This window comes from Phyllostomus hastatus, unplaced genomic scaffold (genome assembly GCF_019186645.2).
Source record: "Phyllostomus hastatus isolate PE091 unplaced genomic scaffold, TTU_PhHast_1.1 phas_contig_40, whole genome shotgun sequence".
Lineage (NCBI taxonomy): Eukaryota > Metazoa > Chordata > Mammalia > Chiroptera > Phyllostomidae > Phyllostomus > Phyllostomus hastatus.
The window spans coordinates 14,566,691-14,593,300 of record NW_025333872.1 but is presented as its reverse complement, the minus strand read 5'-3'; the positions used below and the strand labels follow the sequence as shown (position 1 = coordinate 14,593,300).

The 26,610-nt window shown below is 39.6% G+C and overlaps 1 protein-coding gene across 7 annotated transcripts in view; it reads left to right on the top strand.

Moving 5' to 3' along the window:
- The window catches only part of PKHD1 (PKHD1 ciliary IPT domain containing fibrocystin/polyductin), a 450,367-nt gene that overhangs the window by 51,910 nt on the left and 371,847 nt on the right, over positions 1-26,610 (top strand). For 5 of the 7 annotated variants that reach the window (XM_045843319.1, XM_045843323.1, XM_045843321.1 and 2 more), the window contains exons 29-35: positions 5,951-6,081; positions 8,356-8,491; positions 12,921-13,116; positions 13,776-13,843; positions 15,240-16,847; positions 18,655-18,798; positions 24,006-24,225. In XM_045843319.1, coding sequence (XP_045699275.1) covers positions 5,951-6,081; positions 8,356-8,491; positions 12,921-13,116; positions 13,776-13,843; positions 15,240-16,847; positions 18,655-18,798; positions 24,006-24,225 — 2,503 coding nt within the window. The remainder of the gene's footprint in view (positions 1-5,950; positions 6,082-8,355; positions 8,492-12,920; positions 13,117-13,775; positions 13,844-15,239; positions 16,848-18,654; positions 18,799-24,005; positions 24,226-26,610) is intronic. The other 2 variants (XM_045843324.1, XM_045843325.1) reach the window with 2 other exon arrangements.

The window sequence follows — 26,610 nt, the reverse complement described above, 5'->3', positions numbered from 1 at the left end:
AATGATTTATTTAGCCCTTATCATGTACTGGAGACTATTAACGCTAGGCATACAGTAAATTAAAGTGAAGTTCCTGCTGTCATGGAGGTGGTGGTTAATTGTGTCAGAGAAAAATCAAGCAGGGGAAGAACCACTAAAGGAGTGGTGGCTGTGATGGGAAGGCCATTGGCACTAGAGCATTGATGTGGATGGCTCTGGAGGATGGAGGCATGGATAGTGGGAAGGGGTAAGTCCTGGGGAACTCTGGAGAAGAGAGCCATAGGCAGAGGAATCACCAAATGGTAAAGTCTTCAGTCAGAATGAGTTTGGCTTATTATAAGAATACCATGGAGGTCACAAATGGCCATTTGTATATCTTCTGTGGAGAAATGCCTATCCAAATCCTTTGCACATTTAAAAAATTGGGTTAGTTGTTCTTTTATTAAGTTGTAAGAGTTCTTTATATAGTCGGAGTCTCTTATTAGATGTATGATTTGCAAATGTTTTCTCCCATTTGTGGGTTGTTAATTTATATTCTTGATAGCAGTCTTTGAAGCACAAAAGTTTTTTAAATTAATTTAAAAATTTTATTGTTGTTCAAGTACAGTTGTCTGCATTTCCCCCGCCCCCAACTCCCTTCCACCCGAGCCATCCCCACCTCCCTCCCCTGATTCCACCCCACCATTGGTTTTGTCCACATGTCCTTTACAGTAGTTCCTGAAAACCCTTCTCCGCTCTGTTCCCTCACCACTCCCCTTTGGCTATTGTTAGATTGTTCTTATTTTCAATGACTCTGGTTATATTTTGTTTGTTTTTTCTTTTGTTGATTATGTTCCAGTTAAAGGTGAGATTATATGGTATGTGTCCCTCACCACCTGGCTTATTTCACTTAACATAATGCTCTCCAGTTCTGTCCATGCTGGTGTAAACGGTATAAGCTCCTTGTTTCTCTCTGCTGCATAGTATTTCATCCTGTAAATGTACCATAGTTTTGTGATCCATTCATTTGCTAATGGACACTTAAGTTGCTTTCAGCACTTGGCTATTGTAAATTATGAAGCCCAATTTTTTTGACCAAGTCCAGTTTATATGTTTTATCGCTGTTGTTGTTTATGCTTAGGTATCATATTTAAGAAACAATTGCCTAATCCAATGTCACTAAGAGTTGTGCACATGATTTTTTTTCTCTAAGAGTTTTGCAGTTTTAGCTTTTGTGTTGAGGTATCTGATTCATTTTGAGTTAACTTTTGCATATGATGTGAGCTAGGGGTTGTATTAGTTTTCTAGGGCTGCTTATCCATGCACCCCAAACTGTATCATTTAAACAGCAGAAATTCGTATCCTACAGATCTGGAGGCTAGAAGTTAAAAATCAAGATATTGGCAGAATTGACTGCTCATGAACCAAGCTCTGGGGAAGAATCTGTTTCATGCTTCTGGTGATTCACTGCCACTCTTTGGCATTCCTTGGCTATAAAAGCATCACCTGATCTCTACCTTGTCTCTTGTTATGGACTTTGTTTTAAGGTCTACTTTGTCTGCTAAAAGTATTGCTACCCCAACTTTTTTTCATGCCCATTTGCTTGGAATATTTTCCCCATCCCTGTATTTTCAGCCTGTGTACCTCTTTTGTTCTGAGGTGGGTCTCTTGCAGACAGCATATATGTGGGTTATGTTTTCTTATCCATTTAACTACCCTATGCCATTTGATTGGTGCATTTAAGCCATTTGCGTTTAAGGTTATTATTGATAGGTATTTATTCTTTGGCATTTTTTTCCCTTTGTGCCTCTGTTCCTCTTGCTTTCTTTTTCTTTATCTTCTTAAAGCAGTCCCTTTAGCATCTCTCACAATGCTGGTTTGGTGGAGATATACCCTTTTAGTCATTTTTTTGTCAGGGATGCCCCTTATTTTGCCTTCCATTTTAAATGACAGCCTTGCTGGATAGTCTAGTCTGGATTGCAGTTCTTTGTTTTTCATTACTTGGAATATTTCATCCCATTCCCTTTTGGCTTGTAGTGTTCCTGTTGAGAAATCAGCTTATAGCCTTATCAGAGCTCCCTTGTATGTTACTAGTTGTTTCTCCCTTGCTGCCTTTAAGATTCTTTGTCTTTAGATTTTGTCATTTTAATTATGATGTGTCTTGGAGTGGGCCTCTTTGGCTTCATCTTGATTGGGACCATCTGTGCTTCCTGAACTTGTGTGACTTTTTCCTCCTCAAGTTAGGGAAGTTTCCTGTCATTATTTTTTCAAACAGGTTTTCTCTCCCTTTCTCCTTCTCCTTCTATAATCTCTATGATGCAAATACTGTTATGGTTCATGTTGCCTTGCAGTTACCTCAAACTATCTTCTTTCTCCTTGAGTCTTTTTGTTTTGTTTTGTTGCTCTGACTGGGTGTTTTTTTCTACTTTGTCTTCCAACTCACTGATTTGATCCTATGCTTCATCTAGCCTCCTTTTAATTTCTTCTAGTGCATTCATCATTTCAGATATTTTATTCTTCATTTCCTCCTGGCTCTGTATACTTATACATAGTTTCTATGTCCTTTTTCATACTGATGTAGTTCCCACTAGGTGCCTTGTAGTTCTCACTAAATTTATTTAGCATCCTTATAACCATCACCTTGCACTCTGTTTCTGATAAATTGCTTGCCTCAACATTAGTTAGCACTCTTTCTGGGGATTCCTCCATTTTTTTTAGTTGAGGGTTATTTCTTTGTCTCTTCATGTTAAGTGGCTCTTTTTGTTTGTTTCTGTTTATTAGATCGATCTACTTTGACTCCCTCTCTTTGTGGAGTGGCCTTCTATCGTAGGAGTCCTGTGGGGCTCAGTGGTGCAGTCTCCTTGATCTCCTGAGCGGGATACTCTAGGGTTGCCCTTTATGCATTTTATATGGGCTCTCTGTTGTATTTGGATTTTGGTTGTTGTTGGCATATTCATTGATGGGTTCTGCCCTCTGGCTGGCTAACTGAGAGTTACAACCCCCACCACATCTTGTATTGTTGTATAGGAGTTGTCTGAAGAAAACAAAACAACCCAGCAAACAACACTCAAACCAGCAAAAATACCCCCAACCACTATCATGATATCAACAACAAATGTGCTAAGATTAATAAAGGTAGAAAGTGAATAAGAATAATATACAAAAAGAAAAAATGAATATGAACTGACTGACAGAAAGAAAAATGATTTTGAGAGGGTAAGGGTAGGAGAAATAATAATGGCATGGATTAGAAACAAGGTGAAAAAGGGAGAAAATAAAATTTACAGCATAAATAAAATAGGGAAGGAATAGGGCAAACTGAAGTCAGAGAAAGGAAGAGTACAGTATGAGGTTTGGAGAAAAAAATAGGAACCAAACTGAAGAAAAACAATCACTGCTGCAACATCCATAACAAAGGAACAAAGAATAATAAAGGCAGAAAGAAAATAATAATATTATAAGAAAGAAAAAAGAGAAAAGAAAAAAAGATTGTGAGATAGCTAAGGGATAGCTAAGAGGATAGAGGGAAGAGAAATAGTAAAAGTAAGGGTTAGACACCTGGCTGAGAAAGGGAGAAAATAAAATTTAAAACAAAAATAAGACAGGGCAGGAGGAAGGTGGAATGGAGTAGGACAGGGGAACAGTAAAATATGAGATTGGAATTAAAACTAAAATAAAAGTAAAATAAAAAAGTAATAAAAATAATATATAAATAAAAAATAAAAAATAGTGAAAAATAGGAACAAAATTGAAAATAGACAATGTTTCAAAGCTACACAGGAGAAAAATAGCACAAATAATAAAAAAGACCAAGGTGGAATTCACCTCAGCAGGGTCTACTGTTTGTTGGCCCACTGCCTTCTCCTTCAGGGTCCATCCCTGATGGCAGCTGGTGTCCCAGTCTAGCTTTAGGGCAGCCTGTTTGAGGTTACAAGTGGTCCACAGTCTGTGGCTATCTCTTTCAGGCTTGGCTGGCCCTCACTCCTCTGCCCTGCTGGCTTTTTATTAGCATAGGGTCCACAGGTGGTTCATCTAACACCCAACAAGCACTACATATACCACTTCCACTTACCTCCAGAGGGGGCCCCTGGTGTGATCAGAGAGTGCGATCCCCAGATCACCCTCTAGGAGGTGCTGCTCAGCCTTCAAGGAAGATGGTGGGTGTGTTCTCCTGCACCACACATTTTGGTCTGTCCCAGATTATTTCTGATGATCTAGCTTTCTGTTTCATGTGAGGGGACAATATGTGTAAAAAACTCAGTTCTTTCCTGCTTGATCCTGATGGCAGCTCTGTGTGAGAGCCGAGGCTGGGCAGGGCCCTGAATACTTTCACTGCACCAGTTTCTATTTTCTCTGCTCTGCTGTTTTCAGTGGAATAGGACCCAAGGAGGAGCTAGCACAGCATCTGATAAAAGTTCATGAGGGCTCCTTTGGAGATTCTCTCTCCCCTGAATATATGTGCCTGGCAGGTGGTTCTGGAGCCTGGCTTTACTAGTCTGAGGAGCTTGCAGTCCTGCAGGTAGAGAATGGGCATGCCTTCCCCTTCCCAGAGGTTTGTACTCCATGGTTGGAGTGGCCTTGTCTGGCTGCGAAGAATCTCAAGCTCTCTGCTCTAGCCCTTCAAGTTCCTAGATCACTGCTCTCACAGGAGACTCAAACCCAGATTCTCCATTCTGTGTGCAGTGCGTCCCCTCACCCCCGCACCCCCTACTCACCAGCCATGCTGGGTGTGGCCCTGCAATCCCTTCCCTGCAATCCCTTCACTGTGGAGCCTTCTACTCTTCCTAGCCAGGTGGCTTCAGTAGGTACAAACTGCGTTTTGAATCTGGCCTCTGTTGGCAGGGCAACTGTGTGCAGGTGAGTTCCCTGCTTAACTACATCTCTGTTCCCGTCTTAAAAAAAGTGTCTATGTGGCACCCCCACTGCAGCTCTGAGCCACTGCCCAGTTCCTAGTGCACTCCACTTCCCCGAAAGGCAAAATGTCTTTCTTGGTCAGGGCTGGCCACAGCCTGCCTGGTGCCTCTGACCGTTGTAGGAGATAGAGTTTTGCTCTTGAGCTCTCCCCATTGACACTGCAGCTTTGGACATGCTGCTCACTGTGTGTGTGCAGCCTGAATCTCCCAGACTGCATATATCCTCCCAAGTTCTCTTAGGATTAGCGTGGGGAGTTCCCTGTGCAGGGACTGGGCTCCCCACTCTGGGAGGGGCAGGAGCTGCTAAGCTGCGTTTTTCTTTCCTCTGTTCTCTCCTTTGCTCCAGGTACCTCATGCAGGTATTTCCCCTTCAATTTATAAATCACTTACTAGACAGTGCAAAGCTTCCTCTGTACTCCTTTGTTTCAACAATTCCTAACAGCTAAGATTCCATTGATTGTTCAGGTCACTGGTTGGGAGATCAGCTGAAAATCTGTGTTGGGGGCACAAGCAAGTGGGCTCAGCTTCCACCTACTCAGCCGCCATCTTCTCCCCACAACCCAGTACAGGAGGCTGTTTTTTAAAGATGAGGAAAGTCAGAAGCAGTGAACTCAGGGACAATATTACAAAGGATCTGCTTTAATTGACAGAGCAATCTATGTCCCTGACTCTGGGACCACTGCTCTTTCTACTTTGATTCTCCCTTATATAATACTTCATATTTCTGGAAAAAATAAGTTTTACGGGATTGTCAGGGATGACATTTAAAACTCTCAGGCAGGAAAGGTTTTTCAGAGATCTCGGACTTGTGGTAGTATTGTATCTCTATGTTTTATTTGTAAATAACTCCAAGGTATACTACTACTTCTCTCTGCCCCCTAGTCACCATTTCTACTTCTCTATACAGCAGTTTATATATTTAGCTTCACTCTTTCTCTGCAGTTTGAGCATGCCTTGTATTTTGATTAAGGAACTTCAAATTTTAATTGCATTTTATCTCTCTCATGGATAATTAATTTTTGTCTGCCTGCATGGCTGTAGAGCCCATCTGAAAATGCTGTTTTTTGTTTTTGTTAAAGGAGGGCTCTGGGCCACCATCCGAGGTTCTGGTTTGGAAGACGTTAGCCTGGTATTATTTGGATCTCAGTCTTGTGCCATCAATGTCACCACAAGCAACTCACGAAGAATTCAATGCCAAGTTCCACCCAGAGTGAGTGGAATCCTTTGGCATCCCTTCTGTCTGTGTGGGTGACTGTTACCATGTAGTGTAAGGTTGTCAGTGAATCATTTCTGAGAATTAAATTAATTGACGTGACCTTTTCATCATGAGAGAATGCTCATATTGTTTATATTGCCAGTTCTGCTACGAAGTGGGAAGCTGACTCCTACCCATGGGGCTTGTAATTAACATCACATAATTTTCTTTAAAAGAAGACAAAGAAGAAAGTCCCAGGCCATATGCTCAATGAATATTAGTGCCACATAATAAATAAGTTTATCTAGTGACCATTCTGAGTGTTGGTGTGTAACTTACATATCTTTCAATCTCATTTCTATCTTAAGCAAACAACAAGTAATCTAGTTTTCACCAGCAACTTTGTTTTCTGGGATGGATGTGAACGGTCGAACCTAGACACTAACTTAGACACTTCCGGAATATTTTGTTCCTATAAAATAGTTTCTTGGTTATTTCCTACTGTTTCCTTTCCCACTTAAAAGCAAGTCCCTCCCTTCACTGTCTATTTTTTTTTCTTAAAGAAAAAAAAATAACTAAAGAGTTAGTACTCTCTTCTGGCCTGTTAAGAGATTTGAGCCCAGGCCCCTCCATGGAGCTGTTAGTGAGTGAGAGCCATGCTCCTAGCTGAGCCTGCGCTTTGTGGTCACAGCTGATGTCAGTGTCATCGACATTCCTAGTATGTCCGTGACCCCCACAGATGGTTGTTTACTGAACAAATAAAGTTCTCTGGAGGAGAGGATCCAGAATAATCTTTGATCGCTGGTGCCACATTTTTATCTTATCCAGTTACTAAAATATTATGAAATGTTAGCTTTTGCATATAAACTGCATGCAATTTCAATATATGGTTATATTGTAATTTGTTTAACTATTCGCTATTAGTGGACATTAAGATAATGTCAAAAATTTCCTATTTTAAACAATAGAGCTTTCATCATCCCAATCACTATTTTGGTCATATTTACTTTTCTCAGGATATGTAGTATCCAGTTGTCTGAAATTCCTTTTAAATTTATACTCTTACTATCACTGTACAAGTGTCTGATTTCTGGTGCTTTGGCCAACACTGGATATCATAACTTTAATAGATATTTACATTTTAATGAGTAAATTTTGTATTGTTTGAATTTCTTTTACTCAAGAGAATAAACACTAAAAAACAAACTTTTAATTTTGATCAAAGCAATCTTTGCAAAGTTTAAAAGGAAAATAGTAAAATAATCATACTCTCCTACCCTCTCTCCCCTGCTTCAAGTCCCCTTTTCTGAAACAACTATTTTTAATTCTTTTTTTTTAAAGATTTTATTTATTTATTTTTAGAGAGGGCAGGGAGGGAGATAGATAGAGAGAGAGGAACATCAATGTGTGGTTGCTGGGGATTATGGCCTGCAACCCAGGCATGTACCCTAGCTGGGAATCGAACCTGCAACACTTTGGTTCATAGCCTGCGCTCAATCCACTGGGCTACACCAGCCAGGGCTTAATTCTTTTGAATATAGTTATAAAACCATTATTTCTTGAATTAACAAACTATGCTTACATGATTGTAACTATTTAAATGATGCTGGAAGAATTGGTGAAAAAAATATACATGTATATATGCATTTGCAGTTTTTTTCTTAGAGCTTTTTAAAACATGGTCTTCCTCATAATTAAAATCTTCTATCTTAAGAAAAAATTGCATCTTATTAGCTACTTTTTCTTTAAGCTCTCTCTTACTTGATTAAATCAAACTTGATATTGTTGAGATTTATTCTATAGATTTTATCCTAGCACTTTCCTTGATTGAAGTCCTGAGTAGAGTCATTTCTTAGAATACATGTTAGAATATCTTTCCTTTTTGGATGTTGTTTACTCTATGAGATCATAGCCTTAAGAAACATCCTAAAAATGAATGTGTCAAAGGGAGGTTTTCTAAGTGCTTACATGTCTGAAAGTGTTCTTATACTTGATTGATAGTTTAGCTAGGTATGGATATTTATTTGAAATTGCATTTTCTTGCAGAATTAACTGGTGTATTCATTGAAAATCTTGTTTACTCTTTAATTAGTTTGATGCTGTACTTGCTTATTATAAGCTTTTGTCACAGTGTGTGTGTGTGTGTGAGAGAGAATTTATATTTGAAAGTAGCAAATATACTCTCTAAAAACAATTTTTATGGGATTAACCTTTTAAACTAATTGTATATGACGCTCTCTCAGGCCGTTCTTATTTACAAAGGTTTGGCTTAAAATATTGATTTTCCAGGGAAAAGGTGGACCCATTGTGAATGTGACCGTGATCAGTGGGGACCACTCTGCAGCTCTCTCTGTGGCATTTACATACGTCTCCTTTTTAAACCCAGTGATCACGTCTCTGAGCAGAAACAGGAGCAGCATAGCAGGTAAGATACATGATATAAAAGAATCACTTTATTTTTAGATCATTGATTCCATAAAAAGGAAAACAATAGCTTATACATTTTATTGAGCTTTATTTAGTGTTATATTTGGGATGAAAGTTAGTTTTCTAAAAACTGGGAGATTGGTATTCTCATTTTTGCCATCACTGAATAAAGCTTCTTATGTTTATTTTCACTCTGTAAAACTGGGACTATTTCCACCATGAAAATGGCATGGGAGGTTAAAGGTACCAATTCGACAAACAATTATTAAGCACCTAGTATGTGTCAATAGCATGAGTATATAATAGACTTGAATTCCTGTCCCTAATTTACATAATTATTAGCCTCAGTTGACAGGTAGGTAAGGAATAGAAAGAATAAATAACTTGTCTAAGATATTACTTTAAGTAAGTAGCAAAGCTGGAATTTGAAACAAGCTACCTGGTTGCAGATTCCAAGTAGTTAGCCACTCATAGTTTACTATAAAATACTATTTCTATAAATAGAATCATATTCTATTATAGCAGTTTTTTGATGTGATTAGAGAATAGGGTGTTCTGATTAACCAAGAATTCTTGTTCCTTTAGACATACCATATATAAAAAGAACAAATTATTTAGCATACCACTGCATGAAACAATTTAATGTTTCTTTGATAATTCAGATGATACGACAGGATAAAAATATAACAATTTGTTATCCTGTCAGACCATATAGATTTGGAAAAGTACAGGTAACCCACCTTTCTGATTAATTGAATGCCAGATAGCAGAGGGTTTATGGCAGCCATATGTGTTTATTGTAAAAGACCATCAAATCCCCCTCCCTCCAAAAAACCCTGGGAATCAATTTTTCTGGTACCATTTTCATTTTCCATTGCTCTGGAGTACATAAATAAAGGGAAGTGTCCTTTAGCTTCTCAATATTATTCATCTCGGATAGTGCAGAAGAAGAATTTGCGGCCTCAGGCAACCGAAGTGTGTAAAATTCCTTAGTGGTATAGATTCTTCCCAATGAAGTAAGAAAGGGAGGGGGAGCTTAGTGTTCTATTCAGATTTCAGTGATTTTGGCTTTTAATAAAATTTCTTACCGATAATGAAAAGAATAAATATATTGTATCAGTGCCTCAAAGGCATCTAGGATTAGCTTGACAATTGACCAAGAGTCCAAGGAGTTCATGGTATTGATATATACAACACGATGCATTATGTGCAGAATTTACACTTGCATTTAAATCTTTCTACAGGCAGAATAAAGAACATGTTATGAAATCCACAGAGTGGTAGTATATTGGGAAAGTCTCTTTGAAAGCTGGGGTGTGATACATCTCCATCCAGGAGATGATTATGTTGAATGTGACGATAAAGCCAACATGAATCAAACAAAGAGGAGGGGTGGGGAGGGCGGGGAATTTGATGTGCAGAATCATTCCAGTGTTTTTTGTCCCAGTCATTTAGCACTAGATATTAATGAATCCCCACTCAGCCATTCCTTGGGCAAGATAGTTACCTTCCTTTATCTTTAGTTCCTTTGACTGTTAGGTGGGAATAATTCTTTTGAGGTTATTGTGAAAGTTGGAGATAAAGTAGCTAAAGGTACCTAGTCCAGGAGCTAACAGAGAGTAAGCACTCAATAAACGCTTTGCGAAGGCGACTGCCACCATTCTCCAGGTGCTGTGTTATAGTCAGGAGCCAAAGAGGGCCTTCGTGCAATGGCCCAGTGCTGTTGGCTTTTCCAAGGCAGGCTGGGAGTCTGCTGTGAAAACTCAAATGTCGGTGTGAAACTCAAATTTTCATACTTAATTATTTTAAATATAGCCCCCCAAAGTAACTTTTTTGGCATTTTAGTGACTGCCTGCTTTGCATTCCCTGTAAAACTGCACCCAATATCTGCCAGACATAGATAACATAAACCTGGGGCTCTGAAGAACTCTAAACCTTGAAGCCCTGAGGAGTTCTCGAACCCAAAGACTATCCACCCTACCCATCGCACTGCTAAGTGACATCATCTAGACACATACACCCCTCTCTGACTGTGCTCCCCCCAGGAGTTTCCTTGCCTTCATTGCCTTCTGGGTGGTGGTCCCTTACTGTTGCCGCTGTGAGATTCTGCATCTGTGTGAACTTGTAAAACATCACCCATACACAGCTCAGTTTTTTGTACTGTGTTATCTTGAGGTCATATCTTTTTTCTTTCTCAACCCTGAAATTCCTTGAACTCACCATTCTGGGGCTTCAGACTTCACAGGAGAAACAAGGTTGGGAAGACACGAAGAAAGAAAGAGGATGTGGATGAAGTTAATTGAGGGCTTTTCAATACTGTGCTACACTGGAGGCTGTCCTAGGCTATCTACTATATTTTTCAGAGCATAAGACTCACATAGGTTTTAGAGGAGGAAAATAGGAAAAAAATTTTGAAGCAAAAAATGTGGTAAAATATTTAATAACATAAATAACATAATATTTCACCAATGCAAATGTAAACAACTCAAGAGCAGCATTAACAACCATTATTCCTCCCAAATTTGCGGGGGGGGGGAGTGTTTTATACTCTGAAAAATACGGTAACTTAATCCCTACAACAGACCACACAGTGTGCACTGTTACCATGTTACTGATCAAACATCCAAGGTTTTGAGAACCCAAAGTGAGTCTCACAGGTAATTAAATGGGAGAGCAAGGCTTTAATTACATTCAATTTTTAGATTCATTTTTTTCACCATGCCACAAACCCTCCTCTTTGATGTTTATCTCTTAAGTAGCCTCTTCTCCTCCTCATCTAATTGGCTATGGTGTTTTACAGATGCCAGCTCTGTAGCAGTTCTCGAACATTAGCAGCTAAAGGGGGTTTAGATGCCTATGTCTTCATGTTCATTCCTGCCACTGCACACTTGATTTCTAGCCCTTTAAAGATGCCAATTGTCTGCAGAATGGATTTCCTCTCCCTATCTCTTCAACTGACCTTATAAATTGGAATAGTAGCTTTAATTATATTTCTTTGTGTAGAAAACTTTGGAGGCCTCTACTGTCCACTGACTTAAGTAGAGACCCCACAGAATTGGCTTTCTTGGTCTTCAGTCACAGAATCACCATCAATTTGACCTAGTCTACGACTGTCCTTAACTGTATGTTCATGTATCTGGTCCTCCAGAAAGTCACCCAATTCCCTTTCCTTCCCCAAAGCCACTGGATGATGAAATGAGAAAGTGCTACAAAAGACTTTGGGTAAAACTGTGAAGATTTTAGAACTGAATTCAAAATCCCCTCTTGTCTATCGTGGCCGCTTGGGATTTAGCTTTCAAACTGAATTTCAAGCACCATCTTCCCCATAAGGCCTTTCTTGATATTTCAAACATTACTCTAACTTGAACAGCCGACTATTTAGTTTTCACCTCTCTTATGGTAGGTTTTATAACTGAAGCTACTTTGGCACCTGTTACAGCACCTTTGAGGTCTCTTTGAGGGCAGGGTCTACGTGAAACTTATTTTTGAACTCCTTATAACACATTACTCTTGGTGCTGAATAATATTTGGTGTAAAAAGGATCAAGTTAGAGTGTCCATAATATAACAGAGCATTTTAGTACAGTTGCTAATTAAACTAAAAGGATATTTAAGTGTAAGTGTAAGGCTCAGGCCTTGACAATTCCATTAATTAGCCATGTAAACTTGGCCGCTGAACCTAGTTTTCTCAAAAGCTGAATGCCAGTCCCATTGACTGCTGCATGTATCTCGTCAGGACAGTGCAAAGGTCAAGTGGGATAACATATGTGAAAGCGCTCTGTAAACTGTAAATATGTTCTCATATACATCATTGTTATGGGGTTTGGTGCAAACTGAAGATACAGCTTTAGACTTCTATCCTAGAAAAGTGGAAGTTAAAAAACAGGACGTGGGGTTCTATTTGCTGCTTGTGAAGGCCTCCAGCCATCCAAACTATTTTTGGTTTGCCTCTACACTGAGATAAATTAGTTTGCCTTTTGAATATAATTGTCCTGACAAATTTGCTTTTTATGCTCTTGAGGTCATAGGCCATAGCTCTATTAAAGGCATGGTTAGCCTCAGAGGGTGTGGCTCAGTTGGTTGGATATTGTCCCACAAACCAAAAAGTTGCCAGTTCGATTCCCAGTCGGAGCGCGCCTGGGTTGCAGGCTCAATCCCTGCTTGGGGGAACGTACAGAAGGCAGCCAATTGATGTTTCTCCCTCACATCAATATTTCTCTCCCTCTTCTTCTCCTTCCTTTCCCTTCTCTCTTTAAAAAATTGCTAGAAGTTTCATGAAAAATATTAGTTTGGCAGTAAAACTCTTGATTGTGGCATTATGCACAGGGCTAACCATGTATTTAACAATAAAAGACAGTTTTAGAATTGAATAGGTGGTTGAAGCCACACACTCATATCACAGAGGCTAAGAAATGCTTCTCAACACAGGAGGTGAGACCCTTTTCATCGGGATGGCGCGACTGGTGGACCACCCGGACATGGATGTGGACGTCCTCGTCCAGGACTCCTTGGCTCCAGTTCACGCAAAGACTGCTCAGGGCCTAGAGGTGGTGCTGCCCCCGCTGCCAGCTGGCCTCCACAGAGTCTCCGTCTCCATCAATGGGATCAGCATTCACTCAGAAGGGTGAGGTAGACACTTGCCATTAATATTAAGTCTCTCTGGTTGTCTAGTGATTCAGTTGAGGAATTCTAGTTTTGAGTTAGGTCTTTTTCTTTTGAAGTTAGGGGACAAATACATAAGAATCGTAACATTTGAACACATCCCAGAAACCCTACAGGACAGTTCACTTTCAAGCCCATTTTGGGGAAAATTTTGACTTACTTGTCAGGGAACAGAACTTTCTGGCTCTAGGACATCATGGCTCTTGAGTGTGGGGTGGGCATCTACAAGCAAAGGTAGAAGAGTTTATGCTTTAATAAGAATTTATATTTAAATAAGAGTGTATCTTGGGTTTTGAATAAATGGCTTATAATTATGGCACAAGCCGTGTTCATTTCCTCTTTGCCCTGAAGTCCCTCTGCCCAGTGTTTCTCTGGAAAGTTAGCAAAAGGACATGGGACTGGTGCCACCACATGATACTGGCCCAGGAAAACGTCCCACCCAACATCATCTCCTCACCATTTCTTTTCTTCGCTGTTAGGCGATGTATTCACACTTGCCCTCCATCATTCCTCCCTTCTTCTCTCCCAAGTACATACATCTCTTTGTCCTATGCTTCCTTTCTGAGTCTTTCCCTAAGTCTCTCAGATGCACCATAGCAACTTCCCCATTTTATTCTGTAGGGTCGGTCTTCACATCCAGTATATCACAGAAGTTTTCAGCATCGAGCCTTGCTGTGGGTCCCTTCTGGGTGAGTGGCTCTGACGTGACTGGTGTGGTTTACCCAGCACTGGGTATTCAGATTGTGTTTCTGGATTGATTAACCAGTGAGATCGGATGTGGGCAACAGGGAGAGGAGTTTTCCTTGTGCTCCAGGAACTGGGTGGTACACTTTGGAGGCTGTGAAAACTTGGGGATTCCTTTCCTCAATACGCTCAGACAAACATTTTTTATGAAAAGAAGAAGTGCCTCATTTTTTCTTTTTACTCATAGAAAGATACTGAAACATTTAATGGGTAGCACATCTTGAATGCATATTAGAAAAGTAAGGGAAGATCTTCTGTGTTAGCCTTTTAGATTCTGCACATGTCAGGAGAGGGGAAATGAGGTTTGGTGTCTTCACTTTCCTCTAGGGATGCAGGTGAAGGACCCACAGGCAGTCAGAAACAAATGTCAGTATGGGAGACATGAGAACAAGGCAAATAGAGGAATTTAGAAAACTATTTTCAGAAAAAAAGTTGAAAGCTATATATTTGCACATGAATAATAATTGCGATAGTGTATGAAATAGCACATTATTTTTTATGAGGATAGTAAAATCCTTTTTAAGCTTCTTGGCTATACCACTGATTTAGTAATGATACGGGGTATGTTGCTCCAACCCCTGCCCTGAAGATGGGTTGATTGTCCCTCAGCTAGAGTGCAAGACAAAGTGTGAATATAGCAGTAAATTCACAAGCATGTTTCAGTGGCTCTTGACAAGTCATATATATATATAATCATATATATGACTACATAATATATGGGTATTGAAATAGTAATAGAATAATATAGAGGATAAGTAGAAGATGTCAACAGATTTGATTTTTCATTAGTGTATAAGTTGAATATATAAAAAATATACATATACTTCACATAACATAGTATAATATGAAATAATATGTGAGATAATATGGGAAATGATAAGACTAAGGAATTTGGCTTTTCATTAATATATAAATTGTATATATGTTTGTGTAAAATACACATATACTCTTTCTATATAATAATATATATAATAATATTGACTAACATTTCAGATAATATAGCAGATGACAAGAACACTTCAAGAAATTTAATTTTTTATTGGTGAATTATAGAAGTTGTGGCTTCTAGGATTTATCAACTTACTTGAAAATTTTGTCTTAAATATTATAAGCATACTTCCTATATAATAATTTATACTGTTTTATGGTATGTGAATTTCAGCCTATCTGACTCCTGCGAAAATGATCACAAATTTAACATGGATGAGGTGAGGCGATATAGTTGAAGTTTCACTCGCACAACCCACCTCCATTTAGTTGCTCTGGGGCTTACACGGGTGTGGTGAGTTCTTAGTTTTGAATGTCAGTTTTAATATTTTGTTTTTGGTGTTCCTGCTTTAGGTGGAACCATTCTCAGCATCTCAGGAACAGGGTTCAGCAGGGACCCAGCTTTAATTTGGGTGCTTGTGGGCAATCAGTCCTGTGACATTGTGAACTTAACAGAGACAAACATCTGGTGTGAGACCTCGCCCACCTTCCTGCTGCCTGTGGTCGACGTTCTCACTGTCCCAGCCCCCGTGGAGGTCTGGGCTGGCAGTATGCCCTTCACCCAGGGATCTGCACCAAGTCTGGTGGGAAAGGGCTTTACCTTCACATATGAGGTGGCAACAACACCAGTGGTCACTGCCGTTCGAGGAGAATTCACGAACAGCAGCCTGAGCCTCTATGTGGAAGGATATAACCTCTCCCACTCAGTGATTCTTCTGGGGGACTTGAACTGCAGTCTTGACACCCAGTCCTTCTGGAGCAACAGGAGCCTGTCTGGCTGCTCCTTTCCTCTGTACAGCGTGGAGGCAGGTGTCTATCCTCTTCAAGTACGTCAGCAGCAGATGGGCTTTGCTAACATGTCTGCAGTGCCCCAGCAATTTGTGGTCGCACCTCAGATACTGGCCATCTTCCCAGCCAACGGGTCAGCTTGTGGTGGGACAGTCCTCACAGTGCAGGGGTTGGCTCTTACCTCCAGGAGGAAGTCAGTTCACGTTGATCTTTCAGGCCCTTTTACTTGTGTGATTTTGAGCTTGGGGGACCAGGCAATCCTCTGCCAGATTAACCCACTGGGTAACTCCCTGCCTGGTGCTTCCTTCACCCTTAACGTCACAGTCCTGGTCAATGGGCTCCCCAGCGAGTGTCAGGGTAACTGCACCCTTTTCCTGAGGGAGGAGACAACTCCTGTAGTGGACACCTTGACTGTTAACACCAGTGGGTCTCTGACTTCAGTGTTGATTAGAGGTCAGAGGTTAGGCACCACAGCCGATGAACCCATGGTGTATTTGGACAATCATCTCCCTTGCGTTGTAACTTTCTTTAATGCAAGCCATGTGGCATGTTGGATAAGTGACTTGACCCCAGGGCTCCACTACCTATCCGTTTTTTATTCAAGGAGTGGGTATGCTTGTTCTGGTAATTCTTCCAGACACTTCTCCGTTTTGCCTCAGGTGTTTCATTATTTCCCCAAGAACTTCAGCATATATGGTGGAAGCCTCTTGACCATAGAGGGCACAGCCCTGGGAGGGCAGAGCCGCTCGTGTGTCTACATTGGCCAGCAGGCCTGCCTGACGGTGAACATCAGCGCTGAACTCATCCAGTGCATTGTTCCTGCAGGGAACGGATCCGCTGTCCTGGACATAGAGGTAGATGGGCGTTCCTACCAGATAGGAGTCATTGGTTACAGCAACACCTTCACCCCGGAATTGCTCTCTGTTTCTCACACTGGTGATGTCTTAACCTTTGTGGTGGCCCAGATCTCAGGAGTTGAGAACGTTGACATTTTTATCCGGACGTCACCCTGTGCAGGTGTCTCTGGCAACAGCACAGTTCTCCAGTGCGTGGTCCCACCCCTTCCTGCCGGGAAGTACCAAGTCAGAGGTTATGACCACGCAAGAGGGTGGGCCTCATCTGTCCTGGTGTTCACATCGAGAGTTACTGTTACGGCAGTGACTGAGAACTTCGGTAAGCCAAGCAAATAAGACAGAGCACTTCCTCTATGTAAGTGGATTAGCAGCTTCTCTCAGTACTCTAAGGGGAAGGAAATTAACATGGATCTGAACAACAGAAGGCGGGAGAAGCCTGAATGGCCTCTCACAGACCTAAAGCTGTCTTTGTCATGCTCCATGTGTGAGGCTTTATTTTTCATCAAAGAAAGTGCTCATATTCTCCAAGAACAAGACTGTATTTTCATTGGATGCTTTTACACAATTAACTTGTGTTTTAAATAAATAATATCATTTTAAGAACTTATCATTTGATCATTTAAGTAGAACATAAATGCCTTCACTTATTTTATACTTATGTGTCAACTTGAATTATCTTAAACTTATTAAATGTGATTTTTTAAAATCATTATGTGATACTTTACAGATGAATTCATACCCCACCAATAATAGGCCATTTGGCTACTATGATTGTATTGGTTGAATGTTTTTCTCCTTTTAGAGAAACTGAAGTTTGCCTTGCATTTTCTTCCAATGATGGTTTCAGTTTCTCTTCACTTAAAGTTTTAATGCACTTGAGATAGCTCAAATTCGATGGTGATGCAGAAAGCAGAGAGGAATTGTGGGAGCTGAAACTCAGACTGATGAAGTACTAGTCAAGACTTTTCTTAGAACAAATATGTTTGGCTTCATCCAGGTGGCATGCTACAGGGACTGGGACTTTGATCCCTAGTGTATCAGCACCTCAGCTGCGTAACTTTCTAAGCCTCAGCTTCCTAATTTGATAAAGGAGTTTGGGCTGGATGCTCCCTGGTTTCCCTTTCTAAACTCTAAGATTCCATAATTTGTATGGTGAGAAAGCAGAGGTATGAAATGCACCCTAAGAAAAGTGTTATTCTGGAGTTTGTTGGGTGGCTGTCAAGTACCTCTTGGACATGCTGTGAGGGCAGCAGGAACTGGAACTCCCCTCTCAGCGTGGACGAGAGGGTGCACATGTCTGAGGGTCCTGGTGATGTTTACCTGAACTGGTTCTCGGACAGATGCAAAACATTGGGGACAGGCACTCTGGTACAGTGCTTGCAGGACTGTAAACTGGTATAACGTTATTTTGGAGAGAAAAATGGGAACATCCATCAAAACTAAAAATTTATTTTTCCTTTGACCTAGAAATTCAATTTCTAAGAACTTTTAACAGTTTAAAAAAAGTGTACTGTTCATTACAGCACTATGAATAGCAAGAGAGGATAAATAGTGGAAGTATCAATCAATAGGAAAATTACCCAGTAAATTATGACATGATCATATAATAAAATTCTAGGTAGCTATTGAAGTGATGAGTTAGGTCTATACATACAAACTTGGAAAAATGTCTATGGTATAGCTTTAAAATGCAAGTTGTATAAGAATGTTTATAGAAATATCTCTGTATAAAAAATACATATGCTTAGAATATTCTTGGAGGATTTGTAAGAAACTCTATACATGGCTACCTCTGGGGAGGGAGATAGGTGGTTAGAGAAAATTTTATTTTCCTTTTACACTTTGTTTTCATATAAAAATGTAAGAACTATAAATAAGCATTACTTTCTATGTAAAAGTGATACATTTTTATAGGTTGTTCAGTGTGGTTGGGATCAGACAAACAAGGAGGCCAGAGCTTCGTGAAGATAAACGGGGGCATCCCAGGGACCTGAAGCCAGCTGTGCGCTCTCTGCAGGGCGTGAAAAGAATGATGAGCAGCAAGGAAGCATGAATCTGACTTTTGAGTCAAGTAAAGAAGGAGAGATTTGCCTCTATGATCATGAATTTGTCATTTTGTTTTAAAGGCTGCGTGGGTGGAAGGCTTCTGCATGTGTTTGGAGCTGGGTTTTCTCCAGGGAACATCTCAGCTGCTGTGTGTGGGGCCCCCTGCCAAGTCCTGGCTAATGCTACCGTGTCCGCCTTCAGCTGCTTGGTTCATCCCCTGAGTGGTCAGTAAAAATGCCGTATTTTTTTTTTAAGATTTTTATTTATTTATTTTTAGACAGAGGGTATGAGAGAGAAAGAGAGGGAGAGAAACATCAGTGTGTGGTTGCCTCTCGTGCTCCCCCTACCAGGACCCTGGCCTGCAGCCCAGGCATGTGCCCTAGACTAGGAATCAAACCAATAACCCTTTGGTTCACAGGCCAGCACTCAGTCCACTGAGCCACACCAGCCAGGGCAAAATGCTGTATGTTTTAAAAGAGTATGTATGAAATTGATATTCTTTGGCTTCATTTTTGTGATTAACACTGTGCTGACCCCTAATTTTTTTAATGTGTTTCTGGGAAAAGAAATTTCTCTACTCTCCATCTAAAATGGTAGGTATTTAGAATCAATGACCTTATATTAAAATGGTACATACTAACTTTTGTCATATTAATGGCAACAAAAATTTATCACCTGTATTCTTGATTGTAGTCATATGATGATGGGGAATGTAATTTTTGGTTCTAAATACTGGTTTCAATAACAGCTATGTCGGAGAAATCACGGTCTTTGGGGTGGGGCTGCTGAGAACACCTGCTGACCTGAGGCACTGGCGAAGGGATCAGACCACCAGACTGACTATCTCTTTTGCACATTTGCCTAATTGCTCACAATTCTTGAATTCTTATAGGCAAATAGCCAACATGAACATCATCCTCTTACTCTGCAATGTTCAGGTAATTACTTGAGCCCTTAGTCGGTAAAACACCATGATCTCTCACTGCTTTAAGCTTCATGGAAGGAAGGTGCAAAGCTTTGATAGTCCCACGTCCGGGCTTTACAATACAGGATAAGCTTCAGGGGAAAAAAAATCAAAGGGATATGTTTGCTATCATCACGGCAGGAACAGCTTAGCCAGGTGATTAACTTGTTTGCATAATGACAGATATTGTACCTGTGCACTTAAAAACCCTTTGCACACGTGCTCCCTGTATAGTGCTATAAGTTATATTCTGATGTGTCTGCAACTTGAATGTGCATGAAGGATTTACAAAGCATCTCTTCATCTGAGCTTGGACAAAAATTCTGCGATGGATAATATTCCTGTGATGGAAGTTTGCATTGGATTGTCTTAGACAAGAAGGAGGAAGAGGAGGGGGAGGGAGACAAAAGGAAGAGAAAAATTCTTGGGTAAAATGCTAGAAACTGAGTTTTCTATTATGTATATAGGCAGAACATTGTGGAAGAAATTGATTCCACTTAAAATTCTACAATACGAAAATCAACACATTAATTTAAAAATCCCATAATAAGAAACTTAAGATACAGTAAAACATTTAAGTTTAAGATAGTACCTGTTTCATTTTCATTCTGCCTCTCATGCATAGAACAGTGCTGGCACAGTGTAGTTGCAAAATCGGTGCTCGGTTAAGGAATAAATGAAGAAATTAGAAAATTGTAGAAACAGAAAACCAAGACTCTGCATTTCTAGACTTTAATATTTAACTAATACTGCTACAGTTTTTTTTAAAGACTTTCATATATATTTACTGCTTAAATTAACTGTTTAAAGCCCATTGGTATTATTTCAAGGCACTTGATTTTAACTAGAAGTACAAGATAAAAATCACTGAGGATACAGGGTCAGATAAATTGTGATATGGGAATTTGATAACTTTAGGAGAGGAATAGTAGAAATAATTTTATTTTAAAAGATTTGATTATGTTTTAGAAAAGGACTAAAAATTCTGTGATTTTTAAGAGGAAAATGCGTTGGAAGCTGTAACTTTCATTATGGCCACTAGGTGTCACCAAACACTCATTGATTGTGCAAAAGCTGATCATTAAGGGAAATGGACAAGTTGACTTATTTTCCTCTTTAATTAAAAAAAAAAAGTCTGTTTCAAAAGACTCTTAATTACAGTGTCCAAAGATGGAGAGGAACTGGTAAAAACCAACCCCTAAGGTTTCTTACTTATGATCCAGGATGGCATTTGGGGCTTCTATTGACCCCCTGCAGCTGAATAAAACATTTTGAGTATATGATTGCACATTGCGTTTCTATGAAATAGGTCTATAATGGACATCAAGTCGTCAAATGGAGTGTGTCTCATAAATTATTAGAACCTATTAATTATTTCTTAACTTTCAGGAGGAATTTAATGTAATTAATCAATGTATATTTGTTACATAAATTTGTCATATTTTAAGAGATTTTTTTAGAGGACTATTTCACAAGCAGCAATCCTCATAAGTGTCTCCCAGTTGCCATTCACAGAGAAATCCATTCATTTGCCTACCGTTCCCCCTACTCTACTTTTTCGAACTTAACCAACTGGCAGCCCTTCAGCAAGCTGAATAATCTCAGTCTGTCTAATGCAATCATTCTCATTGATGCTATGCTTGAGAAATGTTATCGCTCAGAATTACTGAGAAGGTAATGTTACTGTTATTATTTTCACTAGAGCAATGGCAGGGGCAATACCTAGGAGTTTATTAGAAACACAGATTCATGGGACTTACTGGGTCTGAAGCATTCCAACGTATAAATGTTTTGGTATTTCACTTCTGAGCCCTCTCTGAATTCTGGTGTTCTTTCCTAAAGTGAAGCCGAAAGCTACGTAGCCCCTCTGTGTAAGCAAGTTCTGACCGTAGTGGGTAGCATCATAAGATGCCTACATGTAATCTGGTCCCATATTTGTTCTTAAAATTACAGCTGTTTTGCTGATTTATAATCTCTCTGTTACCTACCATTATTCCAAGGTATTTTTTTTTCTTTCTAACATAACTGCGCACAGCTGGAAATTCCTCATCTCATATTTGTATAATTTCTTTTTTTCTTCTGTGGTTTACTGCTTTACTATTTCCATTTAGTCTTTTGTTTATTTCTCCTAACTTCTCTAATTTGCTAAGGTCACTTTGAATTCTGACCCTTGCTTTGAGTTTTTTTCCTTAGTTTGACTTTGCATAATGAGGAAAGTGATGTTTCACATTCAGGGATACAGATGATGGCTTAGAACCCAGACTTTCCTAATTATTGTTTGCTTATTCTGATACCACAGTACAAATCTGTTTTCTTTTCATCAGCGGGGCAGGGGGCATTAAAGGTGCAGCTCTAAAAAGGCTTTTTTTTCCTGCTTTTGGTATCATCTATCTTTATCTTTTTCCCCAAACTGTGCTTCTAACAAAAGAAGAATTTTATTTTGCTTTTTCTTCACATGATTGGTTGTTAAAACATCTTCTCAGGTGAAACTAATACCTTGTATTTATAAAATCAGCAAGCTCTTTTGATCTTTGGATTTCTTGCATTTATACCTTGAATTATACTACATGACTTTTTAATGAAACTTTAACTTTTCCACGAGGCATGACAAGCTAAAGTGATTAAGCTCACACAGCTATTTAGTGGCAGAACCTTGAGTAAAGTTCACAGATTCTGATCCCAGCCCTGCGTACTTTTCATAATCCACCTTGTCAATTTGCATCCACCTAATCACCCATAATGAGTTCATTATTTTATTGGTGTTGAGCCTGTTTTTGTTTGCCTTGGGGCTTACTAACTGAAAAGTTCTCATGTTTCGTCTACCATAGGAGTGAGTCTTACTTGTCAGCCATTTTAATTGCTATGATTCATTCAGAACACAGTGGCAGAGAACCTGTCACACAGCAGGTGCTTCGGAATGTACCAGCAACGATAATAACACTTGCACGTGATTGAATAAGTGCAAACCTCTCCAGTGCACTTACCTTGTTTACCCTGTGGCTTGCGGCTGTGTGGTGCAGGCAGGGCTTAGGTTCAAGCCCACAGTTCTTGATAACATCTGTCAGGTACCTCGTGGACAGGCTAGCCGCAGAGGTAGAAGGTTAGAGAAAATTTTTATTTCTTCTTTATTTCATCAAGGTTTTTCAGTCAGGGCTGCTCCAAAACCAACTCATGTAGAGATTTCTTCATCTCCCTGTTAAAGGGTATTGCCAGTCTGCCTTGTTGATGCTCTTAACATTGTGTCTCCTGACCTGGAAAGAAATGGCATAATGTCAGGGGGCTTCAACTAATTGCTTTTCTTCTTTACAAAATATTAGTCATACAAAATATAGTCATAATTCTATTAAAATCAAGGACTTCTTTTAATTAAGGGATCCCATAAAGAGAACAAAAAGTTTAGCCACAAGCCTGGAGAATATATCAGTAACTGTATAACCTCCAGAGGATTAGTACCCAGAATGTATAAAGAACACAAATCAAAAAAAGAGATAAACATTCCAATAGAAAAAAAGGACAAATGACAGAAATAGGAATTTCATGGAAGAGGGGACATGAGTTATTACTAAACACATAAAAAGTTGTTTGATCTAAAAAGTAATGATGAAAATGAAGTAATGAGGTGCCATTGTATACTCACTGGGCTGGCCAAAACTAAGAATCTGATAATCCCAAGTGCTGACAAGTATGTGGAGTAATGGGAACTCAAAAATGTAGCTGGTAGAAATGTAACATGACACACTGCTTTGAAAACAATAGGGTTCTAGCTTGTAAAGTTGAACTTGTACCTACCCTATAAACATGTAATTTTAAGGCATATACCCTAGAGAAAATTTTATACATGTTTGTAGTGGCAAAGACTAGGAAATATCCAAAAGTCTACTGGTAAGAGAAAAGAAAAATATATTGTTGTATGTTCACACAGTATGTTATTAAACAGCAGTGAAAATGTATGAACAACAGTTACATGTGATAAAATGGATAAAGCTTGGAAATACAATATTAAGTGAAAAAATCAGGTCAAAGAATATTATGTCATATATTCTGTTTTATAGAATTAAAAAACAAGTAAAACTTAATGTTTGCTTAGGAATAAACTCTTATTAAGGAATAAAAAGCCCTGTGAGAAAACTGTGTTAAGAATGCAGGTGGTGGTTTCTGAGAACAGGGAGGACAGGGTGGACTAGGCGAGGGGCACACAGATTTGAGGGCATCATGACTGTTTTTAGACTTTATGTTGGCTGGTATGTTCACCTGGATTTTTCTCATTATGATGGTTTATATTTTACAACAATGTTACTTATATTCTTCTATGTGTGTTGTGTACACATAGTACATTTTTTAGAAAAGTAAGCTGATTATTTTCTGGTTAGTGAAAGCAAAACATAGGAACTTCATTTATGTAACAATGTGAGGCCTTCAGTTCTTTCCGTGGTTATTGCCCAAGCTAATGGTGACCCTTTCCTGCAGTGTCCCTGGCCTCCCTATGTGACCTGAAGCACGAAGAGGAGAGCTGTGACACCTCCGGCCGCACCTATGTGCAGTGTGATTTGACTGTCACTGTGGGGACAGAGATACTGCCCAGATCATGGCCTTACCTCTACATTTGTGAAGAAAGTTCCCAGTGCCTCTTTGTACCAGGTCGCTGGACAGAGTCAGTCTTTCCATCGCTCTCAGGCCTCTTCATCAGGTAACCCTGTGCTTTCCCTCCCTGACCTTCCCCATGAGTCATGGCCAATGGACTGATGGAGGCTCAGGAACTGTAGGCTGGGTGGACGTGGCCCCCGGGTCCCACTCCTCCTGTTGCAGGAACTGTTCCACGGTGGACTCCAGCCAGCTTGCATATCAAAGCATCTCCTGTCTTTTCAAGTGTTCAGGAGAACATCTGAAAAATCTGCCCAGTAAACAGCCTGCTTTGTTCTTGCTTAGATTTTAATATTTATCTTCCGATCCAAAGCAACATCTGGTGAATGCCAATGGGGAAAAAGATTAGACATTATGAAAAACAGAAGGCTCCTTTCCCCTTTCCTTTTTCTTTTCTTTCCAAGCGGATTCACAAGTATGCAAAAAAGTCATAGTGAAATCCAGCAGATTGTACACTATTTATTCAGAAGAAGGAGGGTTGCACAGGCTCAGAATTACTGCAGATCTAGGATTTTGAAGATATAGGTTATCAGGATTTTTTGAACTTAAAAAACAAACAAATAAGTACTATAACTTTCCAGGTAAACCCCCTTTCCTAAAGAAATTTAATAAAAAATTGCATTTTTTATTAAAATTAAATTTGTCATTAAATCCAATCTGACTACGTTGGGGAATCTGGATGGCCTTCATTTCCACAAGCAGTTCTTTCCCATGCAGTGGGGTTTTTCATTGCTGAGCATGACCCTGCTTCCTTCTTTACTTCTTATCTAGATGGAGCGGTTGCATCAGATTATTTAATGAAGACCTATTTTCCCATTTAAAAAATAAAATTAAACAAGATCAGTTACACAGAATGGAAGGGATAATCGGTTCTTTTCATGGCAGTCTGACTTGGCAATGTCCTGAGATGGTTGGTATTTCAGTATGAATTTACCACCAGAGGATTGTGCTTAGTCAAGGAGTTGGCTGGTTGCTTTTTTTGAAGGGCTTGAAGAGCTCTCTTTAGGTCACAGAGGAAATGGGGTCCTGGAGGTTTATCCTCAGGTGAGACCACAGTTCAGGAGTCAGTGCTGCTGGACATCAAGATGTGCACGTCACCATTCCTGCCTCCACAGAGTTTGTGGGCTTTATCTAGATGCCCAGAGCTATTCCCTCTGAGTTATTCTATGTCCTTACTCTTCACTCTAGGATGTGGCTGGGGCAACTGAGCCTTGGCCCCCATTAAAACTAATGACTTTTCTATGACTATTGTTTGAATATTACTACTACTCAATGTTCCGGATATTGCAGCCAGCAAATGTGGGTGTCCCTTCTTGAGTAAGAATGAAAGTAAGTGCCCTATGACTTAAACAAAGTGCATACTCAGTATTGAGGGTGAGGGGAGCCAGCACTGCTCTTTGCTGCCAGTGAGAAGGAAGGGTAGAACACTCTGCAGAGGTTACTGGGACAGGATGCATTAATAACCTTGAAATTCTTTATATTTGGAGACCCAGCAATTTCACTTTTAGGATTATTTTATGAGAGCAGTTAGAAATATGTAATATTTATGAAAAACCATGTTCTTTGAAGTTTTAAGTATCATAACAGAAAACTTGAAATGAGTGTTCAATAATGAAGATGCATCTAAATGATAATATATAAGAAACTTTTAAAAATCATGTTGTAGACTATTTAACCAGAGAGTGGCATGCTTATAATATATTGGAAAGTGAAAGGTACAAATCACAAAATAGTGTATTATTTATTCTTAGTGGTGTATATAATGCACATGCTTTCACACACATACGCTAGGTGGTTAGAAAAAAGACTAGAAGGATGTATTCTACAACAATGACAGTACTCATCCCCTGGGGGCTGTAGACTGGTCATATTTATTTCAGTTGTTTATTTTTATGTATTTTTTCAGTGAACATGTACTAACTTAATAACCAGAAAAAATACTGTAAAATAAATTATATGAAGGGCATTATCATGTTCCACATGGGATACCTTTGTTTTCTTTAAAATTATGTCTGTGAACCCAGATGATTACTCTTCAGGGTCTTAGCAGGGGACCCATTTCTATCAAATACTTTATTCCCCTGCCAGTCACTATTGCTATGGATTTGATGTCAATTGGCAAAGGAGATATGCATGTCTATGGTGAAAATGTGCCCAATTCACCCATCTCCCCATCCATCTGTCCATCCACCCAGTTATCAAGTTCCTACTATGTTTTAAGTATTGTGTCAGGAGCTGGTGACTCCATGGTAATAAGGCAACAAAGCCTCTACCCTTAGGGGTAGAGGAGGAAGCCAGGCAATAAACAAATGAATCCATGTTGTGATAAAAACTACAAAGTGATAGAAAACGATAGGGGCTACTTTATAAAATGTGCTCAGAGGAAGCTTCTCTGAAGAAGTGTCTTTAATGTTGAGCTAAGGGGAGGAAG